Source organism: Aegilops tauschii, chromosome 6 (genome assembly GCF_002575655.3).
Source record: "Aegilops tauschii subsp. strangulata cultivar AL8/78 chromosome 6, Aet v6.0, whole genome shotgun sequence".
Taxonomy (NCBI): domain Eukaryota; kingdom Viridiplantae; phylum Streptophyta; class Magnoliopsida; order Poales; family Poaceae; genus Aegilops; species Aegilops tauschii.
In genome coordinates, this window is record NC_053040.3 from 486,062,916 (window position 1) to 486,083,204 (window position 20,289).

At 48.1% G+C, this 20,289-nt stretch overlaps 4 protein-coding genes across 4 annotated transcripts; 2 read left to right on the forward strand and 2 right to left on the reverse strand.

Moving 5' to 3' along the window:
* Window positions 1-4,602: 4,602 nt before the first annotated feature.
* LOC109771136 (RING-H2 finger protein ATL1-like) lies at window positions 4,603-5,763 on the forward strand. The gene has a single exon (XM_020329844.4). It carries the CDS (start codon window positions 4,725-4,727, stop codon window positions 5,562-5,564), a length of 840 nt encoding a protein of 279 aa, XP_020185433.1. The 5' UTR covers window positions 4,603-4,724; the 3' UTR covers window positions 5,565-5,763.
* Window positions 5,764-6,014: 251 nt separating this feature from the next.
* On the reverse strand, window positions 6,015-10,399 carry LOC109771104 (protein KINESIN LIGHT CHAIN-RELATED 2). The gene is made up of 2 exons (XM_020329812.4): window positions 8,651-10,399; window positions 6,015-6,567 (listed from the first exon to the last, which is right to left on the reverse strand). Exons 1-2 carry the CDS (start codon window positions 10,291-10,293, stop codon window positions 6,351-6,353), a joined length of 1,860 nt encoding a protein of 619 aa, XP_020185401.1. The 5' UTR covers window positions 10,294-10,399; the 3' UTR covers window positions 6,015-6,350.
* Window positions 10,400-15,492: 5,093 nt separating this feature from the next.
* Window positions 15,493-17,342, reverse strand: LOC109771118 (coumaroyl-CoA:anthocyanidin 3-O-glucoside-6''-O-coumaroyltransferase 2). The gene has a single exon (XM_020329827.4). The coding sequence runs from the start codon at window positions 17,032-17,034 to the stop codon at window positions 15,646-15,648; it is 1,389 nt and encodes a 462-aa protein (XP_020185416.1). The 5' UTR covers window positions 17,035-17,342; the 3' UTR covers window positions 15,493-15,645.
* Window positions 17,343-17,490: 148 nt separating this feature from the next.
* LOC120966706 (uncharacterized) lies at window positions 17,491-19,247 on the forward strand. Its single transcript, XM_040393128.3, has 2 exons — window positions 17,491-17,862; window positions 17,978-19,247. The coding sequence occupies exons 1-2, from the start codon at window positions 17,717-17,719 to the stop codon at window positions 18,321-18,323; spliced, it is 492 nt and encodes a 163-aa protein (XP_040249062.1). The 5' UTR covers window positions 17,491-17,716; the 3' UTR covers window positions 18,324-19,247.
* The last annotated feature ends 1,042 nt before the right edge of the window (window positions 19,248-20,289 follow it).

Consider the following 20,289-nt stretch of genomic DNA (forward strand, 5'->3'; position numbering starts at 1 on the left):
TATTAGGAAGATTGATTTCCAGCCTTTCTTGGTTCTATCGAAGGCTAAAGCACTGGGAAGGAAAGCTCATGTCTAGGGTGGGACATTTGGTTCTCGTCAATTCGGTGCTTTTCTGCCCTTCCCACTTATTTTTTTCACCGCTTTTCCTCCCTCTAAATGTAGGGTGGAAAGTGACAGTGAATAAAATATCCGATATTATCCGGAAAATGCCTATTTGTATCCGATACATTCGCATCCGAGCTAAAAAGAAAATGGAAATGGAGGATATCCGGATCTATTCTACAAATACAATTGCAACTACGGTATGGGATTTTAACACAAATATTGATATGAAAGTGGATATATCTGTATCCGAATAAAATACAACTGCAACTATGGTCAGGGGTCACCAACAGATCTTTCGGAGTGTTCATCTTTTTATACCCGGTGGTTGAATTCAGCAGTGAGATGCAAATTATGGATAACGGCTTGATACAGAGGGATGGTTGTGCAGCAGCAATGATCGCATCGCATGCAGCTATTAGGATCACGGAAAAGTGGTGGCGACAACACTTGTGTGACTTTGATGGTGGTGCTACTCCAGCACCCGGTCTCGAGCTCCGGGGTGAAAGCCTAGGTCTTACCCGAGTTGGTTATATCTGGCAATTGCGATGTTTTCTTATGTTGTTACCTTGTTGAAGGCATTGCTCGGAGGTGTTCGGATTCATTTTTCAAGGTGAAAACCTATATTCTGGCCTTGATGGTTGGAGTCGGTGACGGCGGCGTTTGAGTGTCACTCCCTTCCTGAAGGTGTTGCTGTTGAAATATCTCATTATCCGTGTGATGTCATAAGATGGTTGGTGTGGATATGGTCATTGCTGCAGTTTTGCCGATTGTGAATCTGATTGGCTTGGTACTTTTTTCCTTTTCCTTGTCTATGCATAGTTTTGGTCTTATATGACTTTGCTAGTTGTTTGCATGTTTTTCTGTGTATATTAGCGTAGGAGTGTGTATCATAGCTATGCAGAGTCCGGGTATGGACTTAATGTGTTGTATGTTCTCTTGGTGCTTCATTTTAAAGCAATAAAATCCACCCTTTATAGGAAAATGATAAGTCGGCCTAAACGTGCCACATAGTGACATAGAAAACATGGTGTCAAATGTTTCACTCAAGATGAGAGGAGGAGACCAAAGTTTCACTCCAACAAACAAAAAGTGTGAGCAGAACCCGTGTCACGTCGTCATGTTCCCTGGCCGTTCTAATCGCTGGCGGGGACAGCGCTACTCTGTTCAGAGCGGGAGGGCAGAGGGTCCTCCCCGGCGATGGTTGGTAGCGACCTTGAGTAATAGTTTGATGGTTTGATTCGGGATCTGCAAGTCTGTCGGTGTCAATTCTTGGGTTTCTTTTAGTTGTGATAAATCCGTACATGTTGATATTAGGTAATATATTAATTACAATGCACGTCGATATTAGGTCGAATATTAATTGCACACAAGTATTAGATAGGATATTAAATGTGTTGAGGGCTCACCATTAGAGGAGTCTGAATCATTGGATTGACCTAGTTCGATGGCCGAGATTTGTCAGATCTGTCCCTTTGAATCTCTTTTTATTGGTATAGATATAGATATAGACTAGTAAAATGCCCGTGTTACGCTATGGAACCACATGAAGTAGAGCCAAAAGTAGTTTATTCCCATTTTGTTATTCAAAAAATCCAACCAAGATCTTCTAAACTTACACAAGAAACAATTTATTTCTGTACTAATGGGCATTTGTAATAATGCTACTATACACAGCATTGTTGTACTTTACAAGGTAGGCTAAAACACTGACGACTTGTTTGTTTGTCGCAAATCAGATCATCATTTTATCTTAATTTGTCTTATGTTTCTAGTGCCAAAGTATATAACTATAGGTTACAAGAATCAACATTTAAGATCTCCACAGCTCATTGTATCCCATTTGCAATGGTATGCCCCATTAACAACATTCCATTAAAAACCACGCTTATGGATTTGAGAGGACTTGAAAACAACATAAGCCAAGCTACAGACTACCAAAATGATGTCTGAATGTAGTTCAAAGAACTCAATGATGGGGAGATAATAAGCGGAGTTCTATAAACATATAAAAGATGCGGTGTCCAACATCACATCATCATCATCCACCCAATGTTGCAGAGGAAGATAGATGAAATACACAACGAGAAAAAAAAGATATAAAGCACGTTAATACAAGCCATTAGGTGATAAGCAAATAATATTATTCCACACATAGAAGTTTCTATCGAGAGTGCGTGATATATATTCAATATGCCAATAGGAAGAGTGAAAGAACTAAAATTTGATGATTGCCAATATTATTATGTTGAAGGAGGGCCTGTATGATCCTATCACATTCGATGTGCCTTGAGCATGGCCTTTATTGTGGTCCTCATGGCGTCCGCCATCGTGGCCTTGATCGCTGTGAATAAGACATAATACTCACAGCTCCTCGAGGAGTTGTCGGACCATGGGGCTCTGGTGGGAGCTCGAGCATGACATCAGTGTTGCGTTCGCCGCGACGTAGTAGCCAAGGCCGATGTGCAGGACGCCACGGACCAAGTGCTCAGGCTTGACACCGCCTACCGACTTCCTATGCTGCCCAACGTCGTCGAGCCCGTGCACTGGTAGCCCAGCTCCACAATATCTTCGACCCCGCCATGAGATGGTATTGCTTTGCGAAGCACTCCCCACCCGGGCCGCACTTGTCATCGTCTCCTTGATCCTATTTGCCGCCCACGGGCAAAAAACAGAGGTGGCTTTGCGAGTAGGTGGGCCGGCCCCATCGACAGTGTCTGTCCTAAATGTCTCTACAAGCTTGGCGAAATGTGCTTTTTTTATTCGAAGCATCCACAGAGCCTCTATGTCATTGCAGATGTAGGTGTAGTTTAAATTCGCCGTCCTCTCCCTATCCCAGATTAACATTGGGTCATAACGGATGAAAGGCTTGTCACTCTGACAAACAGCTCTCTTGTGGACCAACATGAACAATGCCCGAATCACATCTACGAGTGTTGCTGCCTGGACAACTAGCTTCATCCATTCATCCATAACCTAGGCGACATCGATGGTGCGGTGAGCAGTGGTGAAATCGATCTCACATCATACCTAACGGCCTAACAAACGACCTAAAAGAGAGGGGGTTGTATGTTGCTTACCCCCTTTGGAGCCGACGACCCGCCCATGGCGCAAATGAGGAGGATGAGACAGGGTCGCCCCCGCCGCCGACCAATGCAAGAACTGAGGCTGGGTTTGTCCTAGCACTAGAGGTGAGCGAGTAAATGGGAGAGGGGAGGTGATGCTAGATTTGTGTCATCTTGTGCTTGCCGATTTCCTTCTCCTGCCATCTCCGCCCCAATTTCTCCTGCACCGTGGCATACCCCTTGCCTCACTTTTGCATCCGACTCGTTGGAAATGGCTTATTCGAGTGTTCTTAGCGAGCCAGATTTTGGGCTACTTTAAGATTCGTGCGCTGTGAGTCAAGCCTTCGTGTATTCAACCAAACGGGTTTGCCTCGCACCCGGTGGGTCTGTTTGGGGTGATGCATGCTACCAGACACGCTCTATTAGACTCGTCACTGATGTCCTCTTTTACAGAAGATGATCACATCAACGACTTGTCATGCAAGCCATGCACGGCTTATCCATCGCACCACCTCCTCATGCACACAACGTACACATACAATCCGTGCAGAATAGGATCTGTGGCCTAGGTTTTTTAGGTCTATTTCTTCATGATGTATTCTCTATTTATACACCTATTTTTAAGACTATATTTATACACCTAGGGCGCGTTCGGTGTCCCTCCGCTCCGCTCCGCTCCCGGAGTGGACAGAGCTGGAGTTATAATCCCTGGAGCGAGCTAACAGCTGCTCCATGGATTCTAGGATTTGAAGGAGCAGTGGACTGCCGAACGCGGCCCTAATATTGAGGATGTATAGAGACTCAATCCGTCCCCCAGCTCCTCCATTCCTGTTGAGCCTAACCCAAACAGGCGACGGTTTTGGCCATCCCGCACTGTCGCAGCACTCCGTTTCTGAATTTTCAGTCATCTGCACTGCACCTGGGTACTGTTCTATGAGCAGCAGAGAATCCAGGTAAACCCCTTGGGTCCTTAAAGCTGAGGCATTGGCTTTCCTTCCCATATGTAACTTCGTCGTCGACATGCCAGCACGTCCATAGCCACAGGAGCACCTTCAGTAGTTGCATACACTGTGCCTGTACACATCTTCCTGTGCACCTCCGGAGGCAGCAGAGTGTAAACGTGGCAACAGACATGGCCAAAAGCAAAGGCAAAGACTGAAAGACACGAAAGGGACCTTCCAAATCGAACCAACAACCAAGGAGAGGAGAGCCAAGTTTCACTCGGAAAACGAGACGAGGAAAGCGAAATCAGCAGAGCCAAATGCTTCTAGATACTACCTACTACAGTCGTTCGGTCCAACGGCTAGATGGAAGCGACGGAAGAAAATTCTTCTTGTCCCTTCCTCCACCTTACTGCAATTCCTTTTTCCTGCCCGTCCCATCCTTGTCCTCCTCCTCTTTCTTCTTCCCTCCTACCACCCGGCCACATCGCCGCCATTGCCTCCAGCTTCTGAGCCAAGCCGCCGCCACCACTACATATGTCGCATCAGCATCACTGTAATCAAATCGATCTCCCATCATCCGCCCATTCTTCCTTCTTCCTGAGCTGAAGCGTCCATGGATGCAGACGGAGCAGGGAGGGCCCCCGTCTTCCCGGTGCCGCAGCAGCAGGCCCCGTCGTCCACGACGCCGCTGGCACCCTACTACTACTACTCTTCATCGTCTTCTCCGGCGACGCCGTCCCGCCTGACGCACCACGTGACGCTGAGCCTCACCAGCCTGCCCATCCTGGTGCTCACCGTGCTCGGCATCCTCACCACCTCCGCGCTCCTCCTCACCTACTACGTCTTCGTCATCCGCTGCTGCCTCACCTGGCACGCCACCGCCTCCGACTCCTCCACCCCCAACTCCGGCGCGCCCAGAAGCCTCGTCATCTCCCTCACCCGCCGCCGCCCTCGCCGCAGCAACACCCCCTCCGAACACGAGCTCCCCGTGGTGCACGGGCCGGCGCCCGACGAGCCACGCGCCGGGCTCGGGGAGCCGGCCATCCGGGCGCTGCCGGCGTTCAGGTACAGCAAGGCCGCCAAGGACGACGCAAGCGAGTGCGCCGTGTGCCTCGGCGAGTTCCAGGAGGGGGAGCGGGTGAGGCTCCTGCCGGGCTGCCTCCATGTCTTCCACGCGGAGTGCATCGACACTTGGCTCCACGGCTGCGCCAGCTGCCCGCTCTGCCGGGCAGCCATCACCGCCACCACCGGCAAACAAGCTCCGTTAACAATGGACCGGCCGTGGAGAGGGGAGGAGGTGGTCATCCAGGTGCAGGTCGCCGGCACCGGAGAAGAGGAAGACACACTGACACCGCAGCAAGAAGACGGCGCCGTGGCCTCGAAGAGCGGCACTCGCTTCCATGGGGAATGCAGCGGCGGCGGCAGCAGCAATGAAGCACATTGTAGTAGGTAGTGATTTTAGTTAGTTGCATCACTCGGCTTAGGCAAAACAAAATTTTTTGCCGCTTGAAAGATTCATGAAAGATAGTTCTAAGGTGTCACAGGTTCAGTTCTCGCTGAATATTTCTTCAGAGCATGAGAACTTCAGACAACATGAGCAGCTGCTCCTACTGTAAATGAACAACCACTTGCCTGATTTACTGTAATATTTGGACGAGAACAAACAGGAATAATAAATATTTCTTCAAATTCTCACAACAAAGATTGGCATGCAGTGTGAAGAAGCAGAACACAAAAGGCAAATAAGCTGAGGGTGGTGGAACAACTGTGACCAAGAAACTGAAACTTCAGAGGTAAGCGGAAGAAGGACATGAAGTGAGAAGGAAAAAAACTGGAGTTCTGGCCCTTTGAGCCCACTGTGATACCCTGATCTTAGCACAGGCAGCAAAGTCTCACCAAAACCTTATTAAAACACCACCAAATTTCGAGATTTCGTCCTCTGTTACATCATCAGGGGCCAGGGGCAAAATGGCTGTCCACCAGACGTTGATTTCTTGGACTCGGATATTTTCATACTTTATACTCTATATAGCATAGAAAACTCCTAACCCAATAGTTCAATAAAGTTCCTATTCTTCATCATGGCTAAATAAAGTATCGATTACTTTAGATAGACTGCAGAATCTTCTAGATGGTACAGAAGACTACCTCCCGTGCTACATTTACAGTCAAGATTTCTTCTACTGCATAGTGGCTTCAAAATAGAAAGAGAAAAGAGTACACGACGTGAAGTTCCAAATTACTGTTGTGCAACTTTGGCTGGATCAGAATCGACTTCCTGTTCCTGAGGTTCAGGCAACGCGATTGCTTGATCACCAGGTGACATGAATGCTAGGGCCTTTATCTTGATCTGCTCGTAGAGACGAATGGCTTCCCTGAGCTCGTCCGCACCACTGGGACCATGGTTTCGCCATGAATCAATCACTCGCTTTTGGAATTCCATAGCCAGGGCATAGCTGCATTTAAAAAGAAGAGGATATTAATGATCAACTGAAAGTCAAAAGGCATAACAAATTACTGTCATTACAGGGAAGTATCGTTGCTCAATTAGTCCCAAGACTCCAGCTAAAGAGGAAACAACACCCTGCATACAACTGTGTGGTTATAATACCAGCTCGCCACTATGGTGCATGCGCATCTTGTTCATGCAATTTTTTGGAGTTGTGTTCAGACTTGAAGGTGAACCTTGGTAAATGTGTGGCTTAACCAATTAGCTGACATGGTTTGGATTCGAGTGATATCCTCTCGGTCTTTGGAAGTCAGATGGGCTCTCTGCCATGCAAGTACCCTGGGCTTCCCCTTGGTTACAGAAATCCTAGGAAGATTGATTGCCAGCCTTTATTGGACGAATTCTGTGGAAGGTTAAAGCTCTGGAAAGGAAAGCTCATGTCTAGGGAGGAACCTCTGGAGCTCGTCAATTCGGTGCTTTCTGCCCTCACCGCTTATTAATTTTCACTGCTTTTCCTCCCTCTAAATGGATCATCAAGAAGAATGACAAGATCAGGAGAAGTTTCCTTTGGTGTGTGGATGAGAATGCTAATGGAGAAAAATGTTTGGTTAACTGGAAAAAAGTGTGTTCTCTTAAATATTGTGGTGGTCTGGGTGTCAAAAACCTAGATTTCTTTAACCGGGCATTATGTCTGACATGGTTGGGACAACAAGGATTGACCTTGGAAGGGTAAGCTGTTCCCTGCAATGAGACTGATCAGCAGCTCTTTGCTGTGTGCACCAACATTGAGATAAAAAATGGTGTGCAGGCTTCATTCTGGAAAGGCAAGTGGCTACAGATTGGTGCACTCAAAGATTTTTTTTTTTTAGCAAACTGCTCTCAAAGATTTTGCCCTGACCATTATATGCTGGCAGCTCGGAAGAACTTTTCTGTTAAAGAGGGGATTATGGAGGGGAAGTTGATGAGAGGCCTTCAGAGAATTAATTCCGAAACTCAAATGGATTGTTTTATTCAGATTTGGGCTATGCTGCAGAAAAAAAAATAGACCAACAGGGGAGGAGCCCCGCGGTATTATTATTAAGGAGGTGTGAGACACCAAGTTTTAAATCCGCGAAATAAATTCCGCCCGCAGGGTTCGAACTTGGATCTGCCAAGGCACACAGCCATGCTCTTGCCAATGGGCTAGGTGCCCATGCACTATGCTGCAGAACATTCAGTTAGTTAACAGTCCAGACTCCAGATACTATTCAGTTAGTTAACAGCCCAAATACTATCTCTTGGAAGCTGAAGCCTATCGCGAAATACTCCGCTGGGTCAGCATATAGTGTTCATTTCATTGGCAATATCAAGAATAACAATCTGAAGAAGGTGTGGGACTGTGAGGGCTGAAGGAAAGATGATTGAATCGGCAGCTTTATCACTGTTGAGAGAATCATGCTTCATTGCCCTTTTGTGAAGGAAATTTGTTTTATGTTTGCTTTATAACTGTTGAGAGTATCGGGGACCGCCTTGAATACAAACACTGTCAATAGTTGGTGGTGAAAATCTTCCGGAGTTATAAAGAATCCTGGCGAAGACATCACGTTTTGGCGGCGGTTTATGTGGGTTGGCACCTTTGGAAGAAGTGTAATCGTAGAATTTTTCAAAATGAGTCGTCCTCGGTTGTAGTGTTGGTCCGTCCTGATCTCGAGGCCCTTGGGAATGGCCTTAGTTTAGTTGTTCCCCTTTCTTCTTCTTTGTCAGGTTGATCTCAGTTTGTACAGTATTCTCTCTGCTTAAATGAATTTGGCAGAGCTCCCCCCCCCCCCCCCCCCCTCTTTCCTTGTAATGTTACCTATGTAGCACCCAACAGTCTGTACTTTCTACAGTGTTTGCCAACAATCTTTAGCTTAGCATTTCTTGCAGTAGTAGCATGTAACATGTAAACTTAGGTAAAAAGCAGGAATATGCAAAAACAAACCTACTTGCAGATTAACATGCAAATTATCTTAGACAACCATTGAATTTTCTGCCAGGCTAAAAGAAAGAAATCAGGTTGCTGTTTGAGTGAACACCCATTTGAAAAGAAAAGTAAACAGAAATAGTAGTACCTTCCCATCGTATTGTATGCATTGGCCAGGCTCTGGCAGGTCTCAATTGTATCTGAATGGTGAGGCCCTAGGGAAACATCCATGACTTCCTTTGCCAGTGCAAACATCTGTGCAGCAGACTGGGGGCGGTCCATCTCCATGTACGCAGCCCCCAGGTTGTTATATACATACCCTACCCCATAATGCTTCGGCCCGAAACTTTCTTTCATCCTCTCCACTGCATCCTCCAAATATGGGACGGCCTCAGTCACCTTCCCTGTCAGAAGCAATAGCCATCCAATCTTAGCTGCGACATTCCCCTCCAAGTGTTGTGATTGAGGGATCCTCTCGAGCATCCCCAAACTCCTCTTCATCAAAGATATTGCCTTGTCAAGTTCATTCACCATCTCGTACAGTGAGGATACTTCAATATATGCTTCGGCCACCTTGTCAGGTTCAGACACTTCCTTCTTCTCTAGAATGTCGCAAGCGATCTCCAAGCACCTCTTGGTGTCCCCGACCTTCTCCTGGTTGGCGAGCGCCTTGGCCATCGATATGAACACTAGAGCTCGCGCATCGCTGTCCTTCTCCACCTTCTTAGCGACATCCTTCAACACACTTACGGCCTCGTCAAACTTCCCCAGCGCGATCTTGATGTTCGCCGCATCAATCTCGGCATGAATGAGATCGGCGCCGGCCACGCCCCACTTCTTCATCACTTTCTGGGACATCTCATTCTGCTCGAGCGCCTGTTCGTGCTGCTCCAGGCCAGTGTATATCACACCGAGCAGCCGCCTGTCGTGCGCAAGCTCCACCGAGTTCTTGCCCAGCGTCGACTCATGCAGCTCCAGCGCCTTCTGGCAGAAGGGCAGCGCCTGCTTGAAGTCAAGCACGGAGGCGTGTGCCTCCGCGAGGTCCCGATACGCCGCGCCGAGCTCCCGGCTGCCCGGCGGCAGGATCGACTCCTTGAGCTCCACGCTGGCACGCAGGTCGGCAAGCGCCTCCTCCCGCCTCCCCAGCGCCGTCTTCACGTTGGCGAGCTGCAGCCGCACCGCGTGCGCCACGGGCCTCACGTCGAACCCTTCGGCATCGGGGTCGCCGCCCTCGTCCCCAACGGCGGCGTCTTTAGCCGGGAGAAGCGGGGTGAGGAGGCGGAGGGAGCGGGAGAGGAAGGAGAGCGCGTCGTGGAAGCGGGTGAGGTCGAGGGAGGCGGAGCCGGCGAGGTGGAGGGCCATGGCGAGCGAGACGGCGTCGGAGTCCGACGACGCCCCGGAGGACCTGGCGCCCCCGGCCTCGAGGATCCAGACGGAGCGGAGCGCGAGCTCGAGGACGCGGGAGGGGTCGGCGGAGGCCGAGGAGTCGAGGTGCTGGCCGAGCTTGAGGCAGGCGAGGGCGAGCCGCTTGTCGGTGGGCGAGACGGCGTTCTCTAGGCGGGAGAAGGCGGCGAAGAGGTCGGTGGTGGTGGAGGCCGCCTCGAACGCCTCCTCGGCCGCCTCCGCGAGGGCGCGGGCGGACGCGGGGAGCGCGGGCGGCGGCCGCGGGGAGTAGTGGCGGCGGGGATGCGGGAGCAGAGGGTTTGGGGGTTTGGTCGCGGGCGCGGGAACGGGGGCGAGGGTCCGGAGGCGCTGCCTGAGGACGAGGGAGGCGGCTCTGCGTAGCGCCATGGCGGACGGCGATCGATCGCGGCGGCTGCGGCGGCGGTGGCCGGCGGTGAGGGGGCTAGAGCGGAGTGGATGGGTAGGGGATGGTGGAGTGGGCTGGGCTACTCTAGGCTTTCGATGCGAGCTCCTAAACGTGGAGGTTCTGGGCCGTTCTTGGGAGCTGGCTTTTATTCATCATCATTGACTATCCAGCCCATTTCCTCTCAGAAAAGGAAGAAAAACTATCCAGCCCACTTGGACATTCTGTATTCTGTAAGGATGATCTTTGGGAAAACCCTGTTTGACGCATTTTGCGTCAAACTGTCAGGGCGCCGCGCACCCTTCGCCCTAATTGGGCCGACCCTTTTTTTCTTTTTCGTTTTTTCTTTTCTTCCTTCCTCTTTCAACCGACTCAATTGTAACCTGACTAGTGCATTCATTTTTCCTCGCTCCCATTCATTCCTCGTGTGACCGATCCTCTCGATTCCTCTACGTCTTCATCTTGATTCTTTGTCATCGTCGTCATTCCTTCCTCCTTCGTCTCCCTTGAGGTGGTCGGCGCTCTAGTTCTTCATCTTCTCACCCCTTCATGCAAGTCTCTCGAATGGTAGTTAGGGTTTGCTGATTTGTTCTAATTTTGTTGGCAGACGTTGTCTGGCAAACAAGTTATGAAGAATAGCCTGTAGTCACCATTCCTTCCTCGCTTGTGCGTCTCGGGGCGGTAGGTGCTCTGGTTCTTCTTCATCTTCTCCCCCCTTCCTGCAAGTCTCTTGGACGATAGTTAGGGTTTGCTGATTTTGTTCTAATTTTGTTGTGGTGTTTTGGCGACCAAATTCTGAGGAATAGTACTTAAGTTTGTGATACTTGGTTGAGGTTCGTCAGATTTGGCATTCCCTGTTTGGTTGTTTACATTCCAATTGTGTTTCCTCAACTGCATTCTCTTGTTTTTTGTTTGTGTTTGCAAGTTCGACTGAGAACTAACATATCATGGTTGTTTTGCAGAGTTGAAGGTAAATCATTGCAACAAGTACGAGGGCAACTGTTTTTGTTCTGGTGGTCGATAATTTTGTTTATAACCCTTGCTTGGATATGCTATAAGATGTCTTGGATAGGGCTAGAGAAGTGAACAAGCATGTCCCTACAATTTTGAAGAAGCTCTTAAATCTTCCATGTACATACTTATGCACTGGTGATAGTGATAGTGTTGTAGTTCTCTTCTAGTTTAGAACTAGAACTTGTACTTGAGCTGTTATAAGATGGATATTGTGTGGTACTATTCTACTATTTTAATTCTGGTGCTCACTAGTTTTGTTTTTGGTCATAGGCAAAGGTTGAACATTAACTGATATTAGATGTGGTGGTTGTATTTTTGATATAGGACATAATACAAGCATAGAAGATGAACTATTGTAGTGTTTTGTGTGGTTACTTGTAAGATGTGATGATTATTAGCTTTTTTGTTTTAAGTTGAACTTGAACTTGAACAGTTATAAATGTGGTTAGGAGTTAATTTGTTTTGTAGGTGTGGTGTTATCAAGGCGTGGAGCTTGATAACAGCTCCAGACCTTTTTTGCCCTAAAAAGGTGTGGATCTTAATTTGTTATGTTGTGATTATTGTGGACTTTTTTTGGGTCATAATCCAGGGAGTGGTAGTTGATTTTCTTAAGTTGAATGCATGTAGTTTTTTGGTGATAATCCACGGGTGGATTTCTCTTTTTCTTTTAGGTGTGGTCATAATCCATGGCTAGAAACATTATTCATTTGTTGTAATATTTTTAGAATTTTTTGTCTTTTACTTGATAATACGAATTTTATAATTTTTATTAATGTATTAACAGATTCAGTCTAATGGTATTTAATGTCTTACTTTTAAAATAATATAATTATCAGTGATACTAATTAGTGCACATGTTCTCCAAAGAATGGTTGTTGACCACCTTACTTTTATTTTTGTTTTTATATAGTATTTTCTGAACAATCAAAGATTGGTAGAATTCACAGATTTTTTGTAAGTATTATTAAGCACTAATTCTCTACTCTTAGATGGAATAAGTCAATCATAGATTCAACTGGCAAACAAAATGTTTTAAAAAACTGACAAACAAAATGAGTATCTTTTGAAATGTGAGCTTGACAATCTTCTAAAATTAATCCTCGTCTAATGATTCATATTCCAGTGGAGAAGATAGTATCTATGATAAAGAATGATGAGGATGAGAAAAAAATTCCTATGTAGTTTCATATTTCTGCTCTTTAGCATTGTATACGCCGATGTCCGGTTTTTGTCGTGATTAACGACGATGATAAAAAATTATTGATTTGTACTAAAATTTTGTATTTATTGGTAATTCCTTAGCATGATTAACTATGTAATAATATTTCTAATTTAATATTTAGATGCAATTTTGTTCTTACATAATCTTAATATTTATCATTTAAAACTTATTTGACTACATTTAAATTGGATTTTATAGCATATATTTTGTTAATTCGAGACAATGATGTTTTAAAAGATCTCCCATTAGACTAAACCATCTTAAGTGTGAGAAAAGGAACTTAAATGCATATGCATAATTTGTGGCATTTGCATGAATTGTAGTGTATACATATATATGTGTGAGGCCGCATATATGTTAGTATTCTTGAATATTTTGGTACCGAGGTCTAAAGCGTACGATATCAGATATATCTTGCTAGTAGTGGTTTCTAGTGGATTGTTATGGTTTTCGCAAATTAAAGAAGCATAGAGCCTAGAGTATTTAATCTTTTCAAGTGGATATTGTGATCGAATTGTTGGGATTGGTTTTCTTGGTCCAGTATCGATCAAATATGTCTTACATCTTCACGTGCAGTCAATAACCTGACAACTGACGACAACACATGATTGGTACATTGTTGGTATTAGAATATAAGTTTTGACAAAGATGGAAATTTTCATATTACCTTTTCTTGCTAATTAGTCCACAGATATGCATCATAAGGTGGGAAATTCAACTCTCCACAATATAAAGAAGTTGACAATGTGTTTCGGCACATGTGTTAGCTACCATGATGGAATTGGTTGTCTAAGCTATCAATCCTTATAGGCTTTTGATACGAGCTCCTTAACGTTAGGCACTAGTGCTCTTGGCTATTGATTGGAGGAGCCTTTTATTCATCATCATTGACACCAAGTCCATTCCTCTGGAAATGAATAAGAAAGTTACCTAGCGGAAGATAATCTTTGAAGTGAATTTTGGTTGGTTGGTTTTCGAGCATATGTGGCATACATTTTGGTGGTTTTGAGCCAAGTAGATGTTCATTAGGACTTTGACCTCATTTTGACCGGCTAGGACCCCCCCCCTCTTCCTCAAGTCTGGACGCATTCCTCTGGTAGCTCTGAGCCATCACTTACGTCATCAAGTCTGGCAAAGGGTGACGTTTTCTCAATGATTTGTGGCTACTGGTGGTCGAAAGGATCCTCAGAGTCAAGTAGTCTGGCATGCAACTTCACGCAACCGGCAGTGGAAAACTTGCGGTGGTGATGAGAAAGGTAGTGGATGTCGGTCCTTCCGTAGTGCCTAAACTCTTACTCCTCTAGGAAAAAAAGGTTTCACACATGGAAGAGACCGAGAGGTCTCACATCGACGTCTTCTCCACATGAGGAGGGTCAATGAAACATCAAAACCACGTAAATCAATGTCTTGTCTGTCCGAAAACCGATTAAGGGCCAAACTAATACAGTATTTTATATTATAGGTGTAAATCGATCAAACATATATTTTAAAGGCTTATTGCTCTACTCAGATACATTTTTGGAAGAAAAAAAAAAGTATACTCTATTAATAAAGGAAAACGTTTCTGCCCACTTAGGGCTCCTTTGATTTCAAAGGATTTCATTGGAATTTTGGAGGATTAGAAGGAATTTTTTTTCTATGTTGGTTGTTTGATTCATATGATTGAATCCTATAGGAACTTTTTCTAAGGATTTCATTGTAATACTTTCCATAGGATTTGTAGGATCCACTAAAACCTTTTTGGAAGAATCTTCTGTTTTTCCTACGATGCAATCAAACAACCCAAAATCCTGTAGGATTGAGATGAGTATGACATTACAATCCTATGCATTTTCTATTCATGTGTTTTAGAATCAATCAGAGAGGTCCTTTTCTTTCAATAAGAGACAACTTTTGGAGTAGTAGAAGTTTGCACCGACAAAAGAACATTACAGCTAGTGGATGTGATCATGTAAACGGGGTGACCTCATTGGGTTTACTTAGCTGTGCTACACCAGCGATAGCTGATCTCATGATGCTAGAGGTAGTGGATGTCGGTGTCGTAGTGTGTCTAAACTCTTACTTCCTCTGTCCCATAATATAAGAATGTTTTTGACACTAGTGCAGTGGCAAAAACGTTCTTATATTATGGGACGGAGGGAGTACTACTTAGGGGAAAAGGCTTTGCACACGGCAGAGAACAAGAGGTCGCACATCGGTCTCTCCTCCACATGAGGAGGGTCAATGAAACATCGGACACAGAAACCAATGTCTCGTCAGTTTGAAAACCGACTAATGGGCAAATCAATCAAATATTGTATTACCTCTGTCCCAAATTACGTGTCTTAGATTTGTCTAGATACATATGTATCTGACACTAAAATGTGTCTAGAACATCCATATCTAGACAAATCTGAGGAAAAAATAATTCGAGACAGAGGGAGTATATTTAAGGGTGTAAATCGGTCAAAATATATTCTAAAGGGTTATTCCTCTGCTCAAATACATTGTTGTAAGAAAGTATACTCTATAAAAAGGAAAACCGTTCTGCCCACTTAATTTTTTGTTTTTCTTTGAATGAAAAGCAGGTTTTGGCATCTAAAAAAAGTCAGGTTTTGGAGTAAGTACTACTCCCTCTCATATTGTGGGACGGAGATAGTAAAAGTTTACACCGACAAAAGAACATTCCTGTTAGTGGATGTGATCATGTAAACGGGGGTGATCCCATTGGGTTTGCTTAGCTGTGATGCCATGATGCATACACGCAACGAGCATTATTGTTGGGAGAAAATGAGCTAGCAAAAATGATGCGCTTGTTCTTGCTAGCTCATAGTAATATCATTGAGCCTCTTTTTTTAGTTGTTTTTTTGCAGGTGGATATGGATTAGCCTTGCTAATGACGAATTAATTACTTGTTCTCTTACTCACCACAACTAATTTTCTCACTTACTACAACTAATTACTCCCATTAACAAAGCCTCATTGTAATTTTAGCATCCATTCTCTCAAATATACATTTTATATTATAGTACTAGTAGTATAGGAGCAATTGCAATTTTGCAATATGATCAATAATCTTCTCTTGTTCTTGCACTGACCACCAGCAGGATCATCTCCCTGCTCATAGCTGGTACAGGCCGTCGGAGAAGCACGAGGCGAACCGCGCCATGTCGGCCTCCGGCAGCGCCACGCCGACCTCGATCCCGCGCTGCCCGTCGGTGCCCTCGGCCAGCGACACGGTGCCGGGGGTCTTGTCGATGGACACCAGCTCCACCTTGCTCGGCCGGCCCAGCCCGAAGTCGGTGTCGTACACGCCGTACCGCGGCGAGCCGCCCACGGACATGGGCCGCCGCGGCACCAGCGACAGGATCTTCTGGAACCACCCCTCGGCGCCGGCCAGCACGCCGTCCCCGTCCAGCGCCCGGATGGCCGCGCCGATCGCCGCGGCGGCCGTCGTCACGCCGTCCGCGCCGAGCAGGTCGCGCGCGCCGACCTCCACGAAGCACGGCCGCAGGCAGTTGCCCAGGTACTCCTGCGGCACCGGCGGCGACAGGCGGCGCCGGCACTCCACCGAGAAGAGCAGGTGCGCGCGCTCGTCGGAGGCGGGGGAGGGGGCGTCGGCGGAGGCGGAGCGCGCCAGGCAGGCCCACGCGAACGCGCACGCCACCGTGAACGCGGAGCAGTGGGTGGTCGCGTCCTTGGCGTCGGCGGCCACGCGCTGCTTCATCTTGTCGATGCAGCCGCGTGCCAGCGTGAACGACCGGATGACCAGCTTGGGCGGCGGCACCGCAGGCACTGGCGGTGGAGGAGGAGGCCCGTTGGCCGCCAGCTGCCGCATTTCGTCGAGCGTCCTGGCGGCAAGCCCTCGAGGGTCCGCGATGACCGCGCGGTCCAGGAACGGCGGCGGGGGCAGCGCGGCGCCAGCGTCCTCCCCACCGGAGGCCAACCGGCAGTGGCCGGCCCAGGTCTTGACGAAATGCATGTAGCTGGAGTCATCGCAGGCGACATGGTGGATGGACACGCCGACGGCGACCCCGCGCCCGGCGAACACGGTCACCTGGACGGCGGCGAGCGCGAACCCGCCGTCCGCGCTCCCCTCAACCACCGGGAGCCGCGGCACGAGCGAGTAGAGCCGGGCGACGTCGCGGGGCCCGTCGCCGGAGAGCTCGTCAAAATCGTCCTCGCTCTCGGCGACGGTGAGCTCGACGGTGCCACCGCCGCCCCCTCCTCCCGCGGGCAAGAAGAACTCGTACCCGCCGCCGTCCGGGCAGGGCCGGACGCGCCCCAGAAGAGGGTAGAACTTGCCCAGCGCGGCGGAGAGGGAGGCGACGAGGCGCGGCAGGAGGGCGGCCCGGAATTGCTCGGGCGGGTGCGGGTAGGGGTAGAAGAAGACGCGCTCCACGGGGCCGGTGAAGATCCAGGGCACGTCGAAGAAGGTGAGCGGCAGCGCGGCGCCGCCCCCGCCGCCCTCCGCGGCGACGGCGAGCGTGTCGAGGACCCTGGTGGCCATGGGAGGGAGGGAGCTCGACTCGAGATCCCCGCGTGCTCCTCCCCTGCTCTTCTTGCCGGCGGTGGTGGAGGGGGAGTGGGCGAAAGGTGGGAGCTTTAGCGATTCAGATCCACCAAACTCACGCACCACACCGAACAATCCAAATTGCTGGTCGCTGGTGGTGGTTGGCAGATGAGCTCGCCCGCTCGCTCCCTCCAGCTCTGTCCGTCGGTCGCTGTCGTGTGCGTGTGTGTCTTCCTGTTGTTTATTGCTGTCATGGCTCTGCTTTTCTGAATGTTCAGAACAGTGGTGGACAATCACACACGGGGAACAGGTTGCAGTAAAGATTCAGAGAATAAGCTGACAATCACACGAGAAACAGTGGTGGTCACATGAAAATTCTTGTTAAATATCCTCTGAAGTTTTTTTGCTTCGGACTGTAAGAGCAACTTCAACTCCAACGATTTTATCTTTTTTTTATCCGTTTGGATCACCCGTCCGCTCGTCCGCGTCCGTTTTTTCAATTGGGTCGGTCGGTGCGGCCAACGGGGGACGGACGCATAATTTGACATGTCCGTCTGGGCATCCCGTCTAACACGTAGTAGGCGGAGAGCTTGTAGCTAGGAACGTCGCCGGTGCCGGCCGTCTGTATCCGATTCCGCCGGGGCTGACCGGGCATGGATACCTAGGCGAGGCGCCGCCGATGTCGGACTGCAGCACGGGCACGGACTCACCGCGGGCAGACTCCGTCGACAAGCAGCCGCCCGCCGACGCCGAGTCGCCCGACGGAGGCCAGAGCAAGCGCGACCACCCCTCGCCGTCGTCCCCGCTGTCGCCGCCCAAGCGCAGGTACATACACACACACACACACGCATCTCCGTCCATCCATGGAACCAGTCGAATCTCGAATCTTGATTAGGCGGCGGACGATTGAGTGAGTATGTTTGTTTGAGATTGATTGCAGCCGGAGATCTGTGGAGAGGAGGGTGGTGTCGGTGCCGATTGCCGAGTGCGGCGAGCGGGCCAAGACCAACGGCGAGGGCCCACCGCCGTCCCGTACGCCGCAGGCGCAGGCGAGGCTGGGTGCAGCCGGGCGCGGCGAGGCGAGTCGACGGGCGCGGCCGGGCACGTCCGCGGGAGGAGCACGAGCCTACCACGGCGGAGCACCGACGCCGGAGGAGGACAAGCCCGCCTGTCCTCTGCTGCTGTGCACGGGGGAGCGTGCACGGCCAGGTGCTGCTCCAGCTCTCGAGCCGGGTGGGCGAGTGGGTGGGAGAAGAAAGAGGAAAAGGAGGAGAGAGATGGGATGAGACAGATTGGTGGATGGCAAGTGGGCCAAGAGCCACATGCAGCCGGACAGAGGGGGGCGAAGAGGACACAAATAACGTCCGCCCGCTTTTGACCCAAATTTCCCAGATTTGAGCCCAAAATGGGTCCAAACAGACACCAAACGGATAGTAGGCGGACGTTGTGTCCGTTTGGGTCGCCCCGTTGGGCTGAGTTTTATATCCGGATAACTCAAACGGACAAAATGGGTCGCCCCATTGGAGTTACTCTAACCCTACGAGCTGTTTCAGGGCAGCAGTTAATCAGGTCAATGGTGCAGTTAGGCCAGTTAGGTTAGGTTGGATATCTAATTTCAGGGAGAAAATGTTGACATGTGATTGTTGCAATCAATCATGGATGGAGTGGAAGCTGTTTCTTTCTGGCTCTCGGCTCTCCTCGTGTCCACAGGAAAAGAATCTGTCAGAGTTTCATGGTTTCGCCAATCACATCATTAGCAGATGCCAAGGCGTTCAGGGCCACCATTGCCACTGAAGCAATTGTGAAGAGGACTGGTGAAGGAAATAGTGAGGCCATCACCAAATGCAATGTGGTTGATGGTACGAGTGCCAGTAGGCAGCAACGAATGGAAGTTGCTTCCACGTGAAGGGACGGGCTACCAACCAAGTAGACCAGAAGACAAAGCCAAATTATATATTTCCATGTTCTTTCTTCTATATTTTATTTATACTTTGTACGTAATAACTAATAAGTACTCCCTCCGTCCCATAATATAAGAGCGTTTTTGACACTACACTCTTATATTACGGGACGGAGGGAGCAACATATTTCTAATGGCTATATCTCACAATATAACTATGGAGCAAAAATCGTCTTTTTTCCCCTTGGACTTTGATCACATTAACATTTGTTGGGAGTATAAAGATGTTGATTTCGAACCATTGCCGATATTCATGACGAACAATTACGGTAAATTTGTCTACATTAACGGGAAACTATCCTATTACTAACACAGGAGTATATTTTAAAGGAGTAAATTCCTCAAAAACATTACTACCAATTTTGCCCTTTTTTTCAGAAACCCACCGCTCTCTAGGCAAGTTATCACAAAAAGCGCCGATTGCTTTCTCACCATCTTTTGACGATGTTCTGACTGGCGGGTCCAGTGTGTCAGAGATGACATGTCAATTCGACGTGTCGTGACCAAGCACGACCTGGTTAACTCAACCTAGTCTCGTTAATGTGCATCGAATTAACTGAAAATTCGACGTGTACCAACCATTGGACGCGTCAGAGACATTTTAGGAGAATACTAGTAATTCGGTGCTTGTAATTGTCGCTAGGTGGTCTACGAATCTGGATGTAATTTTTTTTCTGGTATTCGTTGTACTGCCATGATTGAAGATGAATAAATTGGAAGTTTTTTCGCAAAAAAATAAAATAAACCTTAGTTGTTCAGAAAAAAAACCAGCCTGTAGACAAAACTTCAAGACATCTTTTGGAGAACACTATATTAGAATGTGATTGATTGCGGTGAAGATGCAGAGAACAAACTGACAATCACACCAGGAACAGTTGTAAACAGAATGCAGTGCCGAGGAGCTCATCACATGAATATCCGCCTAAGTTATCCTCTTGAAGTTATGCACTGAAGACTTCAGGGCTGCACACTTCATCAGCTTCAGCACCGAAGATCAATGGTCCAGCTGGGCTCTGAAAATGCGAAGAAACATGATGGAAAAGTTAGGTCCCTGCTGCAAGAAAACAAAATGCTGAAAATGTGCTTCGGCACATGTGCTTGTTACAATCAATCATGGAACTGGAAGGCATTTGTGAAACGAATCTGTCAGAATTGCAAGGTTTCGCCGATCGAATCATTATCAGATGTCAAGGACTCGAGGGCCACCACTGAGACTGAAGCAATTGTGAAAATGACCGGTGAAGGTCAGTACTAGTATCATGCAATAGAAGCACCAAAATGCTTTGAATGGT

Bases quoted from the DNA above. Each gene is read 5' to 3' on its own strand.
- LOC109771136 (XM_020329844.4), top strand. From the start codon at position 4,725: ATGGATGCAGACGGAGCAGGGAGGGCCCCCGTCTTCCCGGTGCCGCAG.
- LOC109771104 (XM_020329812.4), bottom strand. From the start codon at position 10,293: ATGGCGCTACGCAGAGCCGCCTCCCTCGTCCTCAGGCAGCGCCTCCGG. The intron at 6,568-8,650 runs GTACTACTATTT...TTTTAAATGCAG, and splicing joins GCATACAATACGATGGGAAG to CTATGCCCTGGCTATGGAAT.
- LOC109771118 (XM_020329827.4), bottom strand. From the start codon at position 17,034: ATGGCCACCAGGGTCCTCGACACGCTCGCCGTCGCCGCGGAGGGCGGC.
- LOC120966706 (XM_040393128.3), top strand. From the start codon at position 17,717: ATGTCGGACTGCAGCACGGGCACGGACTCACCGCGGGCAGACTCCGTC. The intron at 17,863-17,977 runs GTACATACACAC...GATTGATTGCAG, and splicing joins CTGTCGCCGCCCAAGCGCAG to CCGGAGATCTGTGGAGAGGA.